General features: G+C 40.7%; 2 protein-coding genes across 17 annotated transcripts in view; one reads left to right on the top strand and one right to left on the bottom strand.

The window, feature by feature from the left end:
• Window positions 1-8,147, top strand: part of BPTF (bromodomain PHD finger transcription factor) — a 156,360-nt gene extending 148,213 nt beyond the window's left edge. For 15 of the 16 annotated variants that reach the window (XM_036997508.2, XM_036997506.2, XM_036997514.2 and 12 more), the window contains 2 exons: window positions 1,778-1,964; window positions 7,220-8,147. In XM_036997508.2, coding sequence (XP_036853403.2) covers window positions 1,778-1,964; window positions 7,220-7,256 — 224 coding nt within the window. In that variant the 3' untranslated portion in view covers window positions 7,257-8,147. Of the gene's footprint in view, window positions 1-1,777; window positions 1,965-6,430 lie in introns of all 16 variants that reach the window. The other variant, XM_036997507.2, reaches the window with a different exon arrangement.
• A 1,322-nt stretch (window positions 8,148-9,469) lies between these two features.
• C4H17orf58 (chromosome 4 C17orf58 homolog) lies at window positions 9,470-17,182 on the bottom strand. The gene is made up of 4 exons (XM_036997522.2): window positions 16,838-17,182; window positions 14,192-14,707; window positions 13,751-13,942; window positions 9,470-13,072 (listed from the first exon to the last, which is right to left on the bottom strand). Exons 1-4 carry the CDS (start codon window positions 17,169-17,171, stop codon window positions 12,882-12,884), a joined length of 1,233 nt encoding a protein of 410 aa, XP_036853417.2. The 5' UTR covers window positions 17,172-17,182; the 3' UTR covers window positions 9,470-12,881.
• Window positions 17,183-18,669: the final 1,487 nt, after the last annotated feature.

The following is an 18,669-nucleotide window of genomic DNA, read 5'->3' as shown; positions in this document are numbered from 1 at the left end:
TTTTAATATCTGATTTTTGTTGTGGGGACATTGATAGTTTGTAACATTTTTGAATTCATATCTATTAATCATTTTAAATTCTGCTTTTGGAGTCATGCTTGTAGTCTTTTCCCCTACCCCAGATAGATAGATATTCATCTGTATGTTCTCCTATTAGTTTTTTTTTTTTTAAGGAATTCCTAAGTAAGGTGGAATCAAAACATGTCCAAGCACTACTCACATACTTTATTAAAATTAGTCTGGCATCAAGTACCCAGAACTTAAGTATAAAATGATAATATCGTGGTGTGATGTGTTAAATATTCACTCCTTCCTGTACAGCTTATATAATCTATACAAGTCAGTGTGCCTAAGTTTTGTTTGGAACTTAATTAGGCTGAGTGCATTTTTTCAGTTCTTGTTTACACATTTTTTCCCCCACCTACATAAATGGAACTGAGTATCAAAGGTGTGTATGTTAAAATATATATAACAAAGTTTGCCATTTCAAATATTTTTATATGCACAGTTCAGTGATTAATTACATTTACAATGTTATATCTTTTAGTATGGTTTATGGTTTTGATTTTGTCCTTAAATTTTAATCCACTTAGGTTTATTTTGGCACATAGTATGAAGTAGGATTTTTTTCTTCAGATATGTAGGAAGTTGCCTCAACCCAGTTTACTAATGAATCCTTCTTTCCTCTGCTTATTTGAAACAGTATCTTCAACATACATGAAATTCCTATGCTAAAAACAGGTCCATTCCTATTTTGAATTCAGTTCCATTAATGTTTATGTCATCCTACACAGTGTCACATTTTTCATTATCAAAGGTTGGCAATATTTTTTAATGTCTGATACATTAAATTCTGTCCCATTATTTTTTCCAAATGTTTCTTAGATAATTCTTGAACTTTTACTTTTAGATAAACTTTAAAATCGTTTTCTCAAATTCTAAAATAATAATTGAGATTGAGTTTGGACTGTTACCTATCAACCTATCAGTCCTAGGTTGATTTGAGATTACTGGCCTTTTTACTCCCCCTCTTTTTTATGTACAATTGTATATAGTTTTCCTTCAAACACAATGTCCTCCTGGGACCTAAAGTTTTTGCAGGTGGGTGGAACTTACTATTTCAAAGCAGTTAACCTGTTTACCACCCTAATGCTTTTTGCCGTTTCTGCATACTACCTGTACTACTACATACTAACATTTTTATTCATATCAGCTAATATTTTTCCCTCCAATTTATTTTAAGTAGATGCTTTATATCATTACCACCATAAGTGGTGAATCAATATCACTTGTCACCAAGATAATGTAACAATAAAAATTAGTAAAACAAAATGATGTAATTAAAGTCTAATACAAGGATCACAAAACCACAGAGACTTTGTTCTCAGTTCTGGATTCCCTTCTTTCTGTACGTGTAACATACTTCACTGCTTGTATCGGAAATGCATTATACTTAGGTGTGTATTGGTCATGCTGGTGTAGTTTTCTTTATTTCAACCTAGCTGAATAAAGAGCTGTTCTCTGTAGTGAACTGAAATTTGTAAAAGAGCCTTCTTAGCAGTAGCCTAAAACATTTATATTTTAGATGTGTCTGTCAAAAACAAAACTGGAGAAGTGTTCCTGTTTTCTTCATGAATCGATAAACAGCCTCCATTGGTGGACCAGCTTGGGCCAATACCGCTTAGGCAGGAACACATGTTCTTGTTAGCACTGCAGGCTGTATTCACGTTGGAACGATCTTAAAGCTTTGAAATGTTTTACATTTTGTGTTTTCAAGACCTTGCCACCATGGAAGAAAGAGTACAAAGACGATATTATGAAAAGCTGACGGAATTTGTGGCAGATATGACCAAAATTTTTGATAACTGTCGTTACTACAATCCAAGTGACTCCCCTTTTTACCAGTGTGCAGAAGTTCTTGAATCATTCTTTGTACAGAAATTGAAAGGATTCAAGGCTAGCAGGTGAGCACATGTGTTCAGTGTTCTGAATTAATTCATCTTCTCAAACTGTTTTAAACCGCCTTGTCTAAGGAATCAGCCAATGCAGTTCATGGTAAAATTGAACCTTGCAATCAAGACTCTTAAAAAAAAAAATTACGATACACTGCCAAGGACAAGTGGACAGACTCAATAATGAGAAATTTCTGAGTTTGTGATCTTAAAATTAATATCATTCTTTAAAATTCAAAAAACATTTATCAAATGCTAACAGAATCCAAGATGCTATATTAAATGCCATGGAGCACATACATACAAAGACAGTAGTAAGACAGAGCTCTTGCTGTCGTTGAGTTTATGGAAGTATAAAAATTACTCTTCTGTAGCATAAAGGGAAGACCATGAAGGGAGGATTTAAGCACTTTCTCCATAATTCATGTTTGTCATATCTTTGAAGTCATAAAATGCTTTCTTTCTCTGGATATTTTTCCCTGTGGGCAAAACTAAAACTAGACTTCTAAATCTACAGACCTTTTCTTTGACTCTCCAGTAACGTAAAAGCATCACGGAACTTTGCATGATATTCAGGTACTATGACCTCCGTGGCTTCTCCTGTGAACCTTAGATGCTCTTCTCAAACCCATGACTTTCTTCTTTCCAGCATAGACCCGTTTTCCATTCCTGTTGTAGTTGCTCCCACTCTGTAGCCCATGAGATTCATTGTTCACTATCCTCCATCCACCAGCCTACATACTCAGTCTACCCTGAGTAATCAGATTAGGTAGATCTTGGCTGGTTTGAGGCCTGGCATCTCTGTTATCCAGTGAACCCCCACCCGCCAGGACTCTGCATACCAAAGTGTAAGAATCTGTGCTGTACCCATTGATTCTCTTCTACCCAGTAATCTCTGGGGTGTTTTGTCTCTTTCCTCCTGTAGCAAGATACATCAAGAATTGTGTTGCAGACTCAGTTTACATAAACTGAAAGTGAAAGACAACCCTAATGGAAGTATCCAGTTACCTTCTTAGCAAAGGAATAAAAGCTATAGTCAAATAAAGGAGACTAGGTTGGTAGGAAGGCAAGCAGGCTATAGACCAAGAACAAAGAGACTTTACAAAATCTCTAAAACTTTCCAATTTTTTTTAACTTTTTTAAAAATTTTGTTATCATTAATCTACAATTACATGAAGAACATTATGTTTACTAGGCTCTCCCCTTAATCAAGTCCCCTCTGCAAACCCCATTAGTCACTGTCCATCAGTGTAGTGAGATGCTGTAGAATCACTACTTGTCTTCTCGGTGTTGCACAGCCCTCCCTGTGCCCCCTCCCCACATTATACATGCTAATCATAATACCCCCTTTCTTCTTTCCCGCCCTTATCCCTCCGTACCATCCCATTCTCCCCAGTCCCTTTCCCTTTGGTAACTGTTAGTCCCCTTCTTGGGTTCTTTGTAAAACTTACCAATTTTTATCATCCCATATCTGATAAACTATTTGCTATAAAACTTAAAATGAAAGCAGATTTACTCAACATGATAGAATCCCCAGGAAAATAATGGATTAAAAAGGGATAAACTCAGAGTAGTGAAAGAGTATAGTAGAAGTTACTGATGAGATTTCAAAAGATTCTGGAATACAGAAAGCAGATAGAAAAGGATTAACTGATGAAGCCAGGCAAAGCACAGCCCAGACTCCTCGAGGTTCTTCAGAAGAGATGAGGGACCCCAGAAGGCCTCTGACATGGAGATTCCAAAATATAATAGAAGGCAAGAGAGAAGGAAAAGAGATGGGTTAATCAAAGGTCTGTGCATGGCCTAGTCATCCCCCCCAAACACTGTGCAGACCTGTGTAGGAGCCCAGAGACCTCGAAGAACACTGGGTTCTTCCCTAAAAAAATGTAATAAACTGTTCACAGAAAATTAGACAAAAGAGATTTGGACCCAAAGTAAAATCCTTTGACCTCTGAAAGGCTGGGATCCTAGTCCCCTCACCCTACAGTTCTAGCTCTCAACAGGGATAATTTATCCACCCCCATCCCCCAAGGGATATTTAGCAATGCCTGGAGACATTGTTGTCTGTGACACCTAGAGGTGGGAAGTACTGGCATCTGGTGGGCAGAGGCCAGAAATGATGCTGAACATCCCGTGGTGCACAGGACAGCCCCCCACAACAGAGAGCTACGCAGCCCTGACGTGTCAGCAGGGCTGAGATTGAGAAACCCCCATGTAAAGCAAAACCTGCCAGTCAGTAAGCCCTACTCGTACACCAGGGCACCGAAGGCACCTATCTGGTCTGTTAACTTACTCTTTTTAAGTGTGAACAGACAGCCAGGGACAGCCAGATGTGTAAAGAAAGACTGCAGTGTAAGAGAAAAGTCACAGTCTAGCAGAAAGATTACAGAGACAACAAAAGAGAACTTTAAAAAAAACAAAACAAGCCTCCAAGCCATATCTTGAGAGAAATTTTAGAACATACTTCATCAGAAAAAGATGGTGTACAAGGTATAGAAATAAAGAACCACCAGGAAAAGAGTGACTGGAAATAATTTAAGCTTATTATAACCAGTGAAACTCCCAATGTAAAGAACAAAAAGATGAAAAATATGAAAGAAAGTGTAATAGAGTATTGAGTATTCACTTAATGGAAATTCCAGAAAAAAAACAAGACAAAGGAGAGGATATTATCAAAAGACTAATAATGGGAAAAATTTCCTGAGCTGATGAGAGGCACGAGACTTCAAATCCAAGCCAAATAAATTCATTCATCAAATGGTTTCTGAGACCCTGCTGTGTCACAGATATTGAATATAGCAGTGAATAAAATAAAGCTCCTGTTTTATATGGAGCTTACATTTTTGTGGGGCAAGGAGACAGGGTGGGGGTTGGAGGAGTGGGGTTTGGCATGGAGGACAATTAATAAGCAAACAATGAGCCAGCTGGACAAGTGGAAAAGGGTCCATCCTGCATATCCATCACTGTAAACTCTCCAGATGCTAAGGATAAAAGAAGCTCTTGGGAGCATTTACAGAGGATAGAACAGACAACCTATAAAGTAATAAGAATGAAGTTGGATTAAGTTGGTATCCGACTTGTCGTGGAGTGCTGGAGGATTATGGAGGAGTAAATCCAAAAGTTTGAAGAGAAATTATTTTCATTCTAGAAGTCTCTGTCCAGCCAAGCAATTAAGTGTAGAGGCAGAATAAATACATTTTCGGTCATGTAAGAACTCAGAAAGGGCCCCCTTCCCATGTATCCTTTCTTAGCTATTTATCTTAAGATGTACACTAGCAAAATAAAGAAGCAAATCAAGAAAACACAAGGTCTTGGATCCAGGAAGCAAGAGGTTCAGGAAAGCAGTAAGAAACTTACTCTGACTCAGGGTGACATTGGTACAGCAGGCCTATGAAGCAAGCAGTCCAAAGTGGAGCAGGAGAACAGCATTCCCAAGAGGGGTTGGGGAGGAATGACTCAGACATTAGACAACTTGTCTAAGAGTATACGGGGGAAAATGAAAGGCAGAAACTCCATGAAAGAACAAAAAGTTGCATAGGAGTGCTAAGAATGCCCACCCTCTTAGCAAAGGAGTAGGTGCTACAGAGAAAATACCTATGTAGTAATAATGTAAACACTATTGATTGTCAACTTTTAGAATCAGCTTATAGACAAAGCACAGAAAGATTTAAGATTATAGGGGAATAAAACTTGACTGAAGAAGGGAAGTGGGAAAATGGTTACATGACCGCAGCGGTCATTTGCCGTAACTGGATTTAAACAGTACAGAGTTGATAAAACAGATAGCATTTTAAGAAATCTAGCTTCTGAAGACCTTAAAGTTCTAAAGTAGTTGATCCTAGGGAGCTTGGACTTCAGGTTGAGTAAAGATAGGACAGAGGACCACAACTGAAAGGTGCCTCCCAGCTTTTTTATTTATGTCTTGTGCAGTTAGTCCTCCGATTTAATTTCTAAAACCCTTTTTTTAAATTGGAAAGTCTTTGGCCTTTGGTGGTAACTATGAAGTGGAAGCTGAGAGGGTTTGAATCCCACCCCTCTGCTGCCAGGCTCGCAGGCAGTGCGTGGAGTGGGAGTGATGGCTGCTGCCGAAGGACAGGTGGCCCCGGTGCCGGGTCTTCCCGGCAGGGGGCGCTGAAGAGAGCTGGCCGCCTGTGTTATTCTGCGTAGGTTTTTATTAAATTTGAGCTTGTGTATTTTTCATTAGACAATATGGGAGCTGAATAAGAAGTTTGCTCAATTCTGCTTAAATAAATAAAAGTGAAATGTGAGGAGATACTAGGGAATTTTCGTTGATTTCCAGATTTAAGGCAGAATGAAATATATATGTGAACAGTCATTGTTTATGGATTTCTAGCATTTCCTTTGCCATATTTTCCCCATTTTTAATTTATCTCCAGCATTATTTGCACATTATTTTCATTACTGTACTTTATTATAATTCATCATTTATACCATCCATGTCCTTTCTTTTCTTACAGATTGTGATATCTTTAGTCTGAATTTTTAACTGGAATCAGAACTGGATGTTGGGTCACTCTTTCTTTTATTGTACCACATAATTACCTAATTCAAAACTGCCCCAAAAAAGTTCGGTTTAGTTAATATAATTTTTTAATGTTAAAAAAGATGTATAGTAGTAAACAGTTTATCTTAGCAGCCATGTTGAACAATGTATCTAAAAATTGTAAACTCCTGGAATACTGTATTTATATACACTATTGCAAAAGAAAATACTTTGACTTAGTCCTGGTAATTGTACAGTAATTTGGTTTACTAACAAAAGTTGTGAATAAAGCTGTGAAACTAGAAAGGAGACTTTCTGGACTTTAATAGAAAAATGTGACTTCAATACTACTGTTTTTTTTTATTTAGCATAAATTTTTCCCTTCATATTCCACACATCAGTGTAAATAGACACACACACACACACACACACACACACACACATCTTTTACCACAATGGAAACACTTGTGTAAATGTCTCAATTTGTCCCCTTGGCTAAAATGTTGTAAACTTTATTAGACAAACATATATATACATATTTTTTTAATAATGACTTTTTCCAGTGACCATTTAGTGCACAGTGAAAATTTTTAGTATTATAGGTTAAAAATTTCTTACTTGTTTTTGTATATTGCTTGCCGAGGGTGAATGAAATAACATGGCTGCTTCCCCCAGACAGACTGACCTTGGCACCCACATAAAGAAAGCATTGTTTTAAGAAGTGAAGGGTGCTTAATTGTTCCCTTTTCTCTATATTCTGTAGGTCTCATAACAACAAACTGCAGTCTACAGCTTCTTAAAGTTCAGCGTGTTAATCTAACATAAAACAGCAAGAATCTGGTTGTCTGAACTATTTTAAATTAAGGAGCCAGATGTTTTTAGTCAGGTTATCCTGACAAGACTTGACCTAAACTTCGTTTTTATTGGTCATAACAGTCCAATTATATTCTTGGCCAATTTTGTCCAACGGACAAGGGAAAAGCAAAGTCAACGACACCATTATCTTGTCAAGATCAAATGGTTTTACTATTGTGGCAGAAGCGGGAAAACTTTGTTTATTGAAAAAAAGAAAAAAGAAAGCAAGAAAAAAAGATATTATGGGGTCAAGTATAACTCCATGGAAATGCCACGTCTGCTCTTCAGTGAAGAAGCTGGTTTAGAGTCTCACAGAAAACTTTTGACTGTATTTATTTATTGTTGCAAAAAAGACGCTTTTTTATTGCTGCCCTCATTTGTCAGCTAATTATTTTTTCTTATAAAATCCAGTCCCAGTTACATGTAAGCCACTCTGTATCTTATCATGATTCCTGTAGGTAAAAGTACAAGATGACCTCTAGATGTCTTTTCTTTCTATGAAAGGAGCTGCTATGTACACATGTGCACACACACACACACACACACACACACACACACACACCACTGGGAATCAACAATGAGTTTATTGTTCATGGTAGATAAAAATTAAGCTTTCATAAAGGTTGGGTTAAGTGGTCCTGGACTACAGACTCTGTTGCCTTGACTATAACCGTACAGTTTGTCATTTACTCTGCACCAGGCTAAAATGAGTAAAATCTATTTGAAGGTATCTTGTTTGTAAACATTTGTCAGATTCTAATTTTTTTCTTTTTGTATTAAAATTCAACTATGGATGTATATGAAACAAAATAAATGGAGATCATTTTTCTCCCACAGACGGTGTCTTTGTGCGCTAATGATGCCTGTAAGCCTCTGAGGGGAAAGGGAGGGCTGCAAGGTAAATAAAAGGCAGAAGAATCTAGTTGTACTTGGGTTTCCAGGATGGTAGTGGCCCTTCATTTTATAATTCCCAGCCCATTGTCATCACTTTGAAGAAAAATCTTCAGGGGTGCCAATCCTGTTGCATCAATTGATCATACTAATAAAAGAAGGTAATGTGACAAAATACATATTGCCTTCATCTGTACTTTATATGATACTAGGGAAATTCCTAGTTTTAGACAGCTACTTAATATTTTATGAAGGGCATTTTTTAGATGACTCCATCCTTTCTGTATTTTTTTGTTTGTTGGTTGAGTTGTTTGGGGTTTTTTTTACTGCATAAGAAAAGGTAGTGTAAGCAGAGGGACAAAGTGGGAATAACAAAAGAAGGTATTTTGCATGTTTTTCCTTTTGGTGTTCTAACCTTACACATTGTGTAACTGCATTGTAATAATAGCTTCTGTAACATCTGCCATAGTTGGTATATGCAGCTTTGCAAAAGTTTTACTAGATTTTGCACTAATTCAGATTAGCTTTGTCTCACCAAGTTCTGGAATTTATCCAGTTACGTTTTTTAAGTTTCCTTCTGTTGAATCTTCACCCTGCTATGCAAAACCTTTCCCAGACATTAGTTTCTTAAAAATGTTGCTCCAGCTCCCAATTCTTTCTCATTACAAACTCAGGTGTACAGGTTAGTCTGGGTTAATTTTATCTAATGAAGCCCATTCCTTTTGTACATAAAAATGTCACACCTATGCTTACAAACTAAAGAGACTAATTGCTCAATATGAAAACAAAAGTTTTTGCTTACAATATTAACATGGAAGTAGTCAAATATAAACAGGTTATTTTGTCCTACTTTTAAAAAATGTTACATATTGTATGTACTGTGCTGATGCAAGAATCATACATTTTAATGAATTATAAAACTAATTCTGCATCTCATGTCACAGTATTTCTGTACTATTTATTCACATATACATAAATAGATATAGAGATAAATGGGCTTCATCATTTAAAACTTGTTGCAGCAAGAACTTTCCTAACTAGGCAATAGATGCTATGTTTTTAACAGATTGTGGCAAATTCTAAACAGCAATTCCTTTTGTACGTAATAGGACATTTCATCCTAGAAAAATAAAGTAATGTTTTTGACATTGGATTTGGTGCAGTTTCTAAATTAAACAGTGGTTGGTTGGTTGATATATTTTTTGTGCTGTTGGCATTGTCAAATTGTACCAAAAAGGTAAATTTTATAGGAATCCTCAGACCAGGAAGATGTTAATTCCATATGTGTATTTAATAGTATAAAGCCTTTTGCAATTTCTGTATAGAAATACATAGACATTTTATAGTTTTATCAATACAGAGCTTTAGTCTTTCAAAAGTGATTTTTGAAAAGCATACGTTCTTACTGCATACTGAGCTTCAATAGCTGCTTTTCTATGAGTATTCTTTGACAAGCTTTTAAGATACACATATTACAGATATTTTGCTTTCCATAATCCAAGTAATAATAGAAGGTACATTTGTGATACTGTTAGGATTTTTCTACCCAGTCTTTGGGCTTGTAAATACATTTAATTTGCATCAGTACATTTCCTTGATCAAAAGTATTTTCAGTGCTTATGTTTCATCTGCCAAATTCACAGTCCTTGAAACTATTTCATAAAAAATATTTTCATGATACTGACAAGGTTTTTCTCTCCTATCCAAATTCTGCAGGATTTGTATTTTAGTTAATGTCCTGCAGTAGGTTAAAAAGTTGTGAACTTTCAGAGATATTTTCTAATGTAAAAATTACCTTTTTATATCTCAACTGGCCTGGAATGTTAAAGACATTGAGATTTCCTGGTATTTGTATACCTTCCTAAGATCTGCAAACAGAAGTTCTTTCCCTGTTTCTATTCTTTTCTGTTAGGCAAACTCCCTGCATCTTTTTGTGTTTCTGATATTAAAGAGCCAACCTGGGGACTTAAATGTGTGCTTACAGGCTGAGCTAGACAAAGCTACATGACTATTGTAGCACTCTTCTCATGATTGAGGCTATTACCCATAATTCTCAGATTTCTAGTCCTGAAAATGAGAATGGTTGGTATCTCATGGGCAAAGTAATGTCTTAAAAGCACTTGGGGGGTCAAAGGCAGCCATGAATATTTTTAATTTGAAATATTCTGAGGTACTTCTGGTACTTAGATACTGGAAAAAAAATCTTAGAACACACCTCACTTAATCCAGTTTGGACCGAAATCAACTGAAGAATTGTTACGTTTTTTAAATGATAAAGTCCTGTACTTGAAATCGAGGTTATACATCATAGGCAGTTGGCATATACATGTGTTTGATCAACCTTAAAAATATTAGGAGAAATATAAACAGTGCCAAAGATACCTTCTTATTTTTAAAGTAAAAACTAATACCAAAAAAAGTGTATGTTTTATAGACCTTTATCTACCAAAAGAATTCGATGAAGGGATGCTATTGAGTTGCTCTGAAAGGCAACAGACTGTTTTATTGATGAGACTATAACGTGTGCATGTAGTCTAGTCTTTGAAGCACAACCCCATGTATGAAGAAAAATCTATCAGTCAGATTAGAGGATTAGGAACTACAATGAATTTGTTAATTGAAGGTCTTCATAAAATTAGGGATTGTATCAAAGGTGTACTGACTGAATTTTGAAAATGGGATGCTTAACCTGTTTTGTTACTCTGGAATTACCAGTCTGTTCCTCACTGTCTTCTGTGTACATGCTGGCACCTACCACTGATTGCCTCCAGGCAACACATGTTCTTGAATGATGGCCTTAATTTTAATGAGGCAGTTTCTAAAAATCTGGCCTGCTTGTGTTTGCAGCGTGTGAGTACTAACTGTGTGACCTCCAAGTATCACACAGGTCACATGGTTCTAGTGATTTTTAAGTTAACAGAACTTTTCAGAAACAGTATTATCAGTCTAATCAAACCCTAACCCTCAGGCTTCTGTGAAAGTGTTTTTCCTCTCTTTTAAAGCAGAGCTATTTATAACTCTTTATGCTCTTAACATCTAACCATCCAATAATTTATCTTTTTGGCCATTTTGTAGTTTTTCCCCACCATGTTACTTAAAATCACCACTAAATCTTTTGCTATGTAAAAATTCAGCTTTGATTTTTGTGGCTGGTGCTACTGAATGTTTCTTTTAATTTTTATCTTAAAACTAACCCAGAAGTTCTTCATTCACTGCATACGCTGCTGCCAATAGTTTGTGTAATGGTGCAGTTGACTTCCAAGAAGCAATTCTAGACCAGCTTTTAGTAAGTTTGGGCAAGACTCATTTTTGGAAAATTCTCTAAAAATCACTGATGCTTTACCATAGAATACTCAAAACCTCTCAACTTTATCTCACCTCTGCCTCCAATTTGGGACAAAGGTAACAGTATTTGCCCATCACAATCAGTTTCAGGTCTTAAGGCTGTCCCCGTGAATTCTCTATTGTCCTAAATGTCCTTTACATATACAGTGTTTCTGGGTAGCTATTGAAGACTGTGTACCAGGGCAGCCTACAGACATATTGTGAACTCCCTGAGCGCATCTCCTATGAGACCAAATAGGCTGTTCTCTCTCTAGGGCAGTTCTTATCTTTCCTTAAACAGTAATCTTCAACCATAGATTATCGGTGTCTCAGTGTTTTGAATTAACTGAAGCAGAGCTTGATCTTCTGGGGGAAAAAAACTGTTAATGTCTTTGTGTTCTCACGTATAAAATCCATATTAAATTCAGCTCGTGATTTAGCCTTCTTAAAACCAGCTGGAAAGTGTTTAAAATTCACTTGCTTGCAAGCTGTCACTGAATATTGGTCCCAGGGTTTGGGGAGTAAGTTTGAGAAAGGCTCTTTCCCAAACCTTTGGAGCTCAGTGAGGCTAAAAAAACAGGTGCATCCAAGATCTGATTTCAAGGCAAGATTTACTGCTTTACAAACACAAACATGATACTTGGACTTAATAGAAAAATGATATTAGATACACCCAGAATATGCTTAGCATTGGAATAGCTGCCAGATTGGTACAAAATACACGTTTTTAGGAGCAGGGAGGAGCGAAAATAAACTCACGTTTTGGTGTATCAGGAACACTTGTTTGAATATCATTTTGCTTGAACTAAGCCCTTTAGTACTCTTTAAGTGTAAAACTTTAATACTCATCTTGGTTTCTGACCCTAGTGTTTGATCTAAATGACATTTCATATGTCTGACTAGTGCACTTAACTGTTATGTACAGAATTTTAAATGTGATGATGGTTTTAGTATGAAATTTGGTTTGATACGTGATATAAACTATTCAGAGTTGTATATTTAAAACCAAATGTTTTTTGTGAACTATTTCTACTGAAGAATGTATTTAAATTAAAATAATTAAAAATAAACAACATGAAGCAGTGATCTGTTAACTGGACAGGTCAGTTATCTGAGCAGTGTGACTAACTGGCCCTGTAGTTGAATAACTGCCACAGAGCTCAGAGCATACCATTTAAGACGCATTTTGTAAATAAGTGACAATTTAAGATTAGAACCGGAACTATGCAACTAGTTCATTAGGGAGCGGTGTGCCCTATTCTAAAGGAAGATCCCATTACACGAAGATAGACCTTTCCTGTCTTGTCGCTGAATTCCCAGTCTTATATGATCCAGAAATGCCTGGATTGTAGGTTTCAAATGCACTGGGTATGAATTGCACCTTGAACTTGCCCATCCCTTTTTCGGTTAAATCTTTTCACATAGCTGCTGCTGCCCCTGAGCAGCCCATCTCCTGGTCGGAGGCGTCCTCTCAGGACCTGGAGCAGAGCTATAGGGAGCTGGCGTCTCTTATGGTAGATGTGGCCCATCACAATATACCTGCTTCCTGCAAAAAAAATAAATAACCAAAATATAAATTCATGTCTTTTAAATGCCACTGAAACAATAAGAAAATAATAAGATCTTTAAGAAATACCTAAGCTTGAATCTAATTCTGCTGCACATGTTGAATCTCAAGACATTTAACCCTCAGACAACAGGTGGAAACAGTCTAGTTACTTTTAGACAATAACGAGATGATCAGCCTGTAAACAGTCAACATTACGGAACTAATGTCCTACTAACAATGTAACCGCAGGATTTTCCAAAGCACATCTCTAGAAAGACGTGGGAGTGGGTATGGCTCCTTATCCCTGCCACCTTAAAAAGTATTTTTCTAAACTCGGTTTAGACAGAAACCCTTACGCATCGCTTCTGGCTACTGTGCTTGTCATTCACTCCCGTCAACAGATCTACCGCGTGCCTGCTTTAAGCCAATCCATGCTGTTACCACCTTTAATCGGAGGCAGGCGGGAGTGGTGGTGGTGGAGGGGGGGGGCGCTGTTAGATCTTAAACCAGAGTAGCCGAAATAAAACCTGTCGTCTAGATTCTATTCCTTTTGGAATACCCCTCCTCCCCAAAAAAGGTACTGGGGTGACCGACACCGGGCTGTGGCATCCACATTACAAATGGTGGCATAAAAAGCGTATATAATAAAGTGGTCGTTTAGGTCAGTTTCAATACCAGGTTTAAATTCTGGACAGGGCTTATTGCAACTGGAGGCGTCTAGGGCTAATATGTGGACTCGGAAGAAAAACCCGTCCGGAGTGATATACAGGCGGTTCATCTTGTACAGCCCGTCCCGGTCCACCAGCAGAGTCACCAGCCGGATCCCTATGCCGAGCACGTCCACATCATGCACGATTCCGTTCACTGCTGCTTTCAAAAAACAAAGAGTTTGGAAAAATGCATAACGCTCATTTCCTCCTCCTTTCCCCAGTGCGTTTTTAACATCACGAAAGAGTCCAAACGGGTCTGGGGCTGCAGGATCAAATGGGTGGGTTTCTCTAGGGTTTGGCTTAGGGACGTCCGCGTGCACAGCCCGGCGCTCTCAGCTCGGAAAGGCTCGCCTCACCGCCGGGGCTCTGCTGCCCGGCCCGGGAGGGACTGCGGGGCGGGGCTCACCGAATTCGCTCGCGCAGAAAGACTCGCGCTCGTCCAGGTCCGCCCTGCAGGAGCGCGCGCAGGGCTCGGCGGCGGGCTCCGCGTCCCTCCGCGGCGGCGGCGCGGGAAGCGGGGGCGGTGCGGCGGCGCGCGGTCTGTTGGGGTGGGCGGGGCCGGCGGAAGCCTCGGCGGCGCGCTCAGGCGGCCTCGCTGCCGGGAAACGCAGGGACCGGGCGCGCGCGCGCCTCGGGGAGTCCTCCGGCGCGGGCACGCGGCGCGACGACGCGCGGTTCTCAGCCTGCGCGAGGCGCGGGCTTGGCGGGCCAGCGGGCGCGCGCACGGCCTCCCGGAAGCCGACCCTGTTCTCCGCCAGCAGCGGGGGCTTCCGGCGCCGCGGGTCAGACCAGAAGCGGGGAGCGGCCTCGGCCGAATGCGGCCGCCGCGGAGCCTCGGGGGCTGACTGCGCCCGGGGCCCTGGCGTCTCTTCCGCGCTCGGGCCGCCGCCGGGGTCGGGTTTCCTGTTGTGCGGCGGCGAGGCTGTCGGGAGAGAATTGGGGAAGCCGTCAGGGGTGGAGAGGCCGGGAAGGGAGGCCAGGGTGGGAGGGGAGGGGAGAGGCCGCGAGCGGAGGGGGAGGAGGGGCGGGAGGCTGGGGCGGCCGAGAGGGGCGGGACGGCGGCTAGAAGGGACGGGCTGCGGAGGGCAAAGGAGGCCGAGGAGATGGGCACAGTGAACTTAGCAAGCACCTGCGAGAGGAGAGACGCGGAGGCCTGGAGACCTGGGGTGGAGGGAGAACGGGAGTGGGGAAGAGAGGCGCCCTGCGCAAGGGGAGGGAAAGCGCCTCGGTTTCTGGTCCTAGTGGAGCACAGGTTTCCTAGGCTCCAGGGGAAGTCGGAGATGAGGGTCTTTGCCCCTCCGAGAATGAGGCCAACTAATGTTTCTCTCCACAGAACATTTCATTTTAAGGAATTTTTTCCAAATCTGTAGCTTTTAGAATTACAACAACCTGTTTGTTCTAGGACTAAACATAACTGACAACTTTAGTTAAATAACAAACTGTTTTTGCTCTTTCTTTACTATATATATATATATATATATATATATATATATATATATATATATATATATATAAACATCCGCCTTTTTGCTATGTAAAGTTTGTTGAGAAAGTGCCGAGAGCAAACCCCAGGGGGAAAGTTCTCATATTACAGGTTCTCCTAATTGTTTGAGCGCCCCTGACAACAGAACTATTTGGTTTTCCCATCCGTGTTTACACTGTTATCTTGGTCTCTGCAGAATCCAGCATTTGTGAGTGGATCTTTATCTGGCTTCTTGGACACCACTTCCTAGTAAGCCACAGCTAAGAAAGATTTTTAAAGCATGGCTGGGAGGCAAGGGCCCCTGGTTAAGCGTAAAAAGCGCACACACCCCTTCCTTGGTGGAGGAAAAAACCCTAAATGGTAGGGCATGAAAACAAATTTTTTAAATTCGTAATGCTTTTCCCATCTCTGCAGACAGGTTAGTGAGCAAGCTTCAGTCAGCTTGGAAGCTGGGCAGCTTTCCATGCCCAGTTACACAATATCACCTCCCTGTGTGCCTGGGTCCCAGTGCCCTTCAAACAGGCACAAGAACTGTCTTTTTTCCCCATCTTCTTCTTTTCCTGTTGTTTTAACAGCTGATTTTTGGCATTTCTCTCCTCTTGCATTGAAGTTTGGTCTGCCTATGTGCAGCTCTTGCAACACTTCAAGTGACTTATTTTGCCAAATTGACAATCTCCTTTAAAATCAGCTTTCACCCAGCAGTAATAGCTGGTTATAGTTCGTGTTTTCGCAGAGGTTGATTCCGGCTCATTATGTTCAATGTTGTCCCATACACAGCTGAATAAAGTCCTGGTGGATATCCAATTCCTGTCAACTGTTGACCTCACAACTGCTTCCCCATTGATATCGCCATCTGTTGTCATGGGAAAGATTGTCTGATATTTGGGTTAAATGCCACTGAAGTCATTCAATTTCCATGTGGAAAAATAATCCAAAGTAAATTGCCCTGTGAGGTGCGGAAGCTATTTTTCCCAGAGATAGTGAACGGAGCAGAACATCCACATAAAAGCAAAACAAAAACACCTCCCCGCAGAGAATCCCTTCTTTCTTAATTCCCTCAATAACTTATTTTCATTTCATGCATGATTTTGTGTGTGGTTCGGAGACCCAAGTGTCCCGAGGCCTTTCGTTGCCGCTGCGGGGAGCGCGGAGAAATACCCGGTGTCGGCTCCCCTCGCCTTGGGCGCCCGCGGGTCGCGGGCCCCGCCGCGTCCTGCGAGCCCGGCCTGCGCGGCTCCCGAGAGCGCGCCACGACCCCTTTTGACACTTTCCTTCCTCTGCGATGGAGCAACTACTTAACATGCAAAGTTTTCTCCAGCCTGCCCGGCTCGCTCGAGATCATTGCAGTAGCTGAACTGGCTTCTTTCCGAAAAGGCTGCCAGGACGCCCAAAATCTTGGGGACACTTTTTGCTCCTTTCGAACAAGAACACGGACCTGGAGTTTCCTCTCTTGCAAACTCTGACCCCATTCTCGTCCCGCCCTTCCTCACGCCCCCTCCCCAGACAGCCCACCCCCACCCCACCCCGGATCCCAGCTCCTCTCCAGGGCTCAGCATTTCATCCTCTTACCTTTTCTCTCCGCCACTGGGGCTTCGGGAGATGATCCAACGATCAAGCAGAGGAGCCAGAACGCTCTAGCTGTCATTTTTGTAGACAGTTCCCAGGCTCTAAAACAGCCTGGGCTTTTGCTCTTTCTCTCCCCCCACCCCTTTTCCACACCCCCACCCCCGTTCATGCTAATGAGGGGCAGCCTTTGGGGGAAACGGGAATCACTCACTGAACAGACCACTGGAACAAAACTGAGCTGCAGGGATTTCTCCCACTTCCGAAAGGGGACAAACACATGGCCTCCCAAAGTGCCTCTGCGAATCTCTTCCCTGCGATCTGCGAGCAAAGGTAACATCAAATCCTCAACAAGAACCCCGTGTGGATTTGCCGGCTGGGGTCGGGGAAGGACAGGGTGGGGTGGCAAGTGGAGAAAATGAGGGTGTTGAGGGGCTGAGGGACAGGGTGGGAGAGAATGAGTGATAGGAAGTTTTTTCTAGATTAAGTCAACAACAAACAGAATCAGTGCTTAAACTGGCTTGGGCTTGTGGAAGGGAGGGGATTCCAAGAAATGACAGAAATTCATCCCAGAATGTGTTGGGGATTCTAAGAAAAACCAAGTCATTTGCATCCTTCTTAGATTTGGTTAAAGCATTTTACTATATATACAATACTTACATTCTAGAACCAGAAGGTAAACCAAACTTGAGCAAAATAGCTTTTCTTCTCCCTCCCTCCTTCCTTCTCCCCCCGCCCTCCCACTCTCTCTCTCTATTGAAATTGGTGTCTAGGTGGCTAGATTCGTCAAGCCCTTACCGAGTGTCTTTTACTCACGGGGCGCTCTAGTGATGGCTCATCTCCTCAAGAAAGGTGGATTTCTTTTTTCTTTCTAAGAAAAATAAACTCACTCACTGCTTAGTTCTCAATTATTGAAACAGCTCTCTGTATTAGTCCTGAGTTAAGGACTCTCTTTCTTAGATTGAACAGAAACAGCATTCACCAAAGAGGGAAATAAGCTCACCATAGTAAACCCACAATCTTACCGATGTGTCTCTCATCTCAACAGCCTCAAATCCAAAAGGCAGGGAAAATGTATGGAGATAAAGGCATTTTATTCCAAGCATATGAGCCAACAGTGGGATGCAGCTGCTAAAGGAAACAAAACATTTGCTGCACTAATATCTGATGTCTCAAAAATAATCGTGCTAGTGGACTGATCAGATTCAGGGTTTGGTGAGGGGAGAATCATGTTTTCAAGAAAGGCACTGGAAAGCTGGAAGACCAATAGGGAGTGAGAGGGCTGGACTGATCCATCATATTCAAGCTCTTTTGAAGGAACTGAGGATAGGCAGCCTAGGCACACAAAAACACTTGGTGTATTTTGTGAAACAACCAGTAGATAGGATTTCTGAAGTGACAGGTTTAACTTCAGTTTAAGAAAGAATATTCTAACAACGAAGATATCCAAGAGAGCAGACAGCTTTGAAGAATTATGACAGTGAAGCTCCTGGCCATTGGGGACATCTGAAGAAAACATCATTCAGGGATACTGCAGAGCAGTTTCCTGAATTAGGTGTATTGTGGTTTGAAGGAGATAGTGAGGTAAACGTGTTTATCTAGAGAGGACCTGGCTGTCTAATGACAGGCTGACAGTACGTTGAAGCGGCTCACTATGTTCTGTAGTCTGGTCCTCAGCTTTGCTGAGCTTGAAACTCAATTATGTCAGTGGGTCAGATTTGTGGGACTGACTCATATTAACCAAACTCATAAAAATCAGATATATAAACCAGAAGGCATTTATTAATTTATAATAGAGAGGATGTAGCGAAGGTGATTCAGAGGTCTAATTACTAACC

The sequence above is a fragment of the Manis javanica genome, chromosome 4 (assembly GCF_040802235.1).
Source record: "Manis javanica isolate MJ-LG chromosome 4, MJ_LKY, whole genome shotgun sequence".
Lineage (NCBI taxonomy): Eukaryota > Metazoa > Chordata > Mammalia > Pholidota > Manidae > Manis > Manis javanica.
The sequence above is the reverse complement of the archived record's forward strand: the minus strand, read 5'-3'. Positions and strand labels throughout refer to the sequence as shown.

Excerpts from the sequence above, each read along its gene's own strand:
- C4H17orf58 (XM_036997522.2), bottom strand. The coding sequence starts at position 17,171 with ATGTTACCTTTGCTCGCAGATCGCAGGGAAGAGATTCGCAGAGGCACT. Across the intron at positions 13,943-14,191 it reads TTTCTGCGCGAGCGAATTCG|CAGTGAACGGAATCGTGCAT; the intron begins GTGAGCCCCGCC and ends TTTTGAAAGCAG. Across the intron at positions 13,073-13,750 it reads CTGTCCAGAATTTAAACCTG|GAAGCAGGTATATTGTGATG; the intron begins GTATTGAAACTG and ends TTTTTTTTGCAG.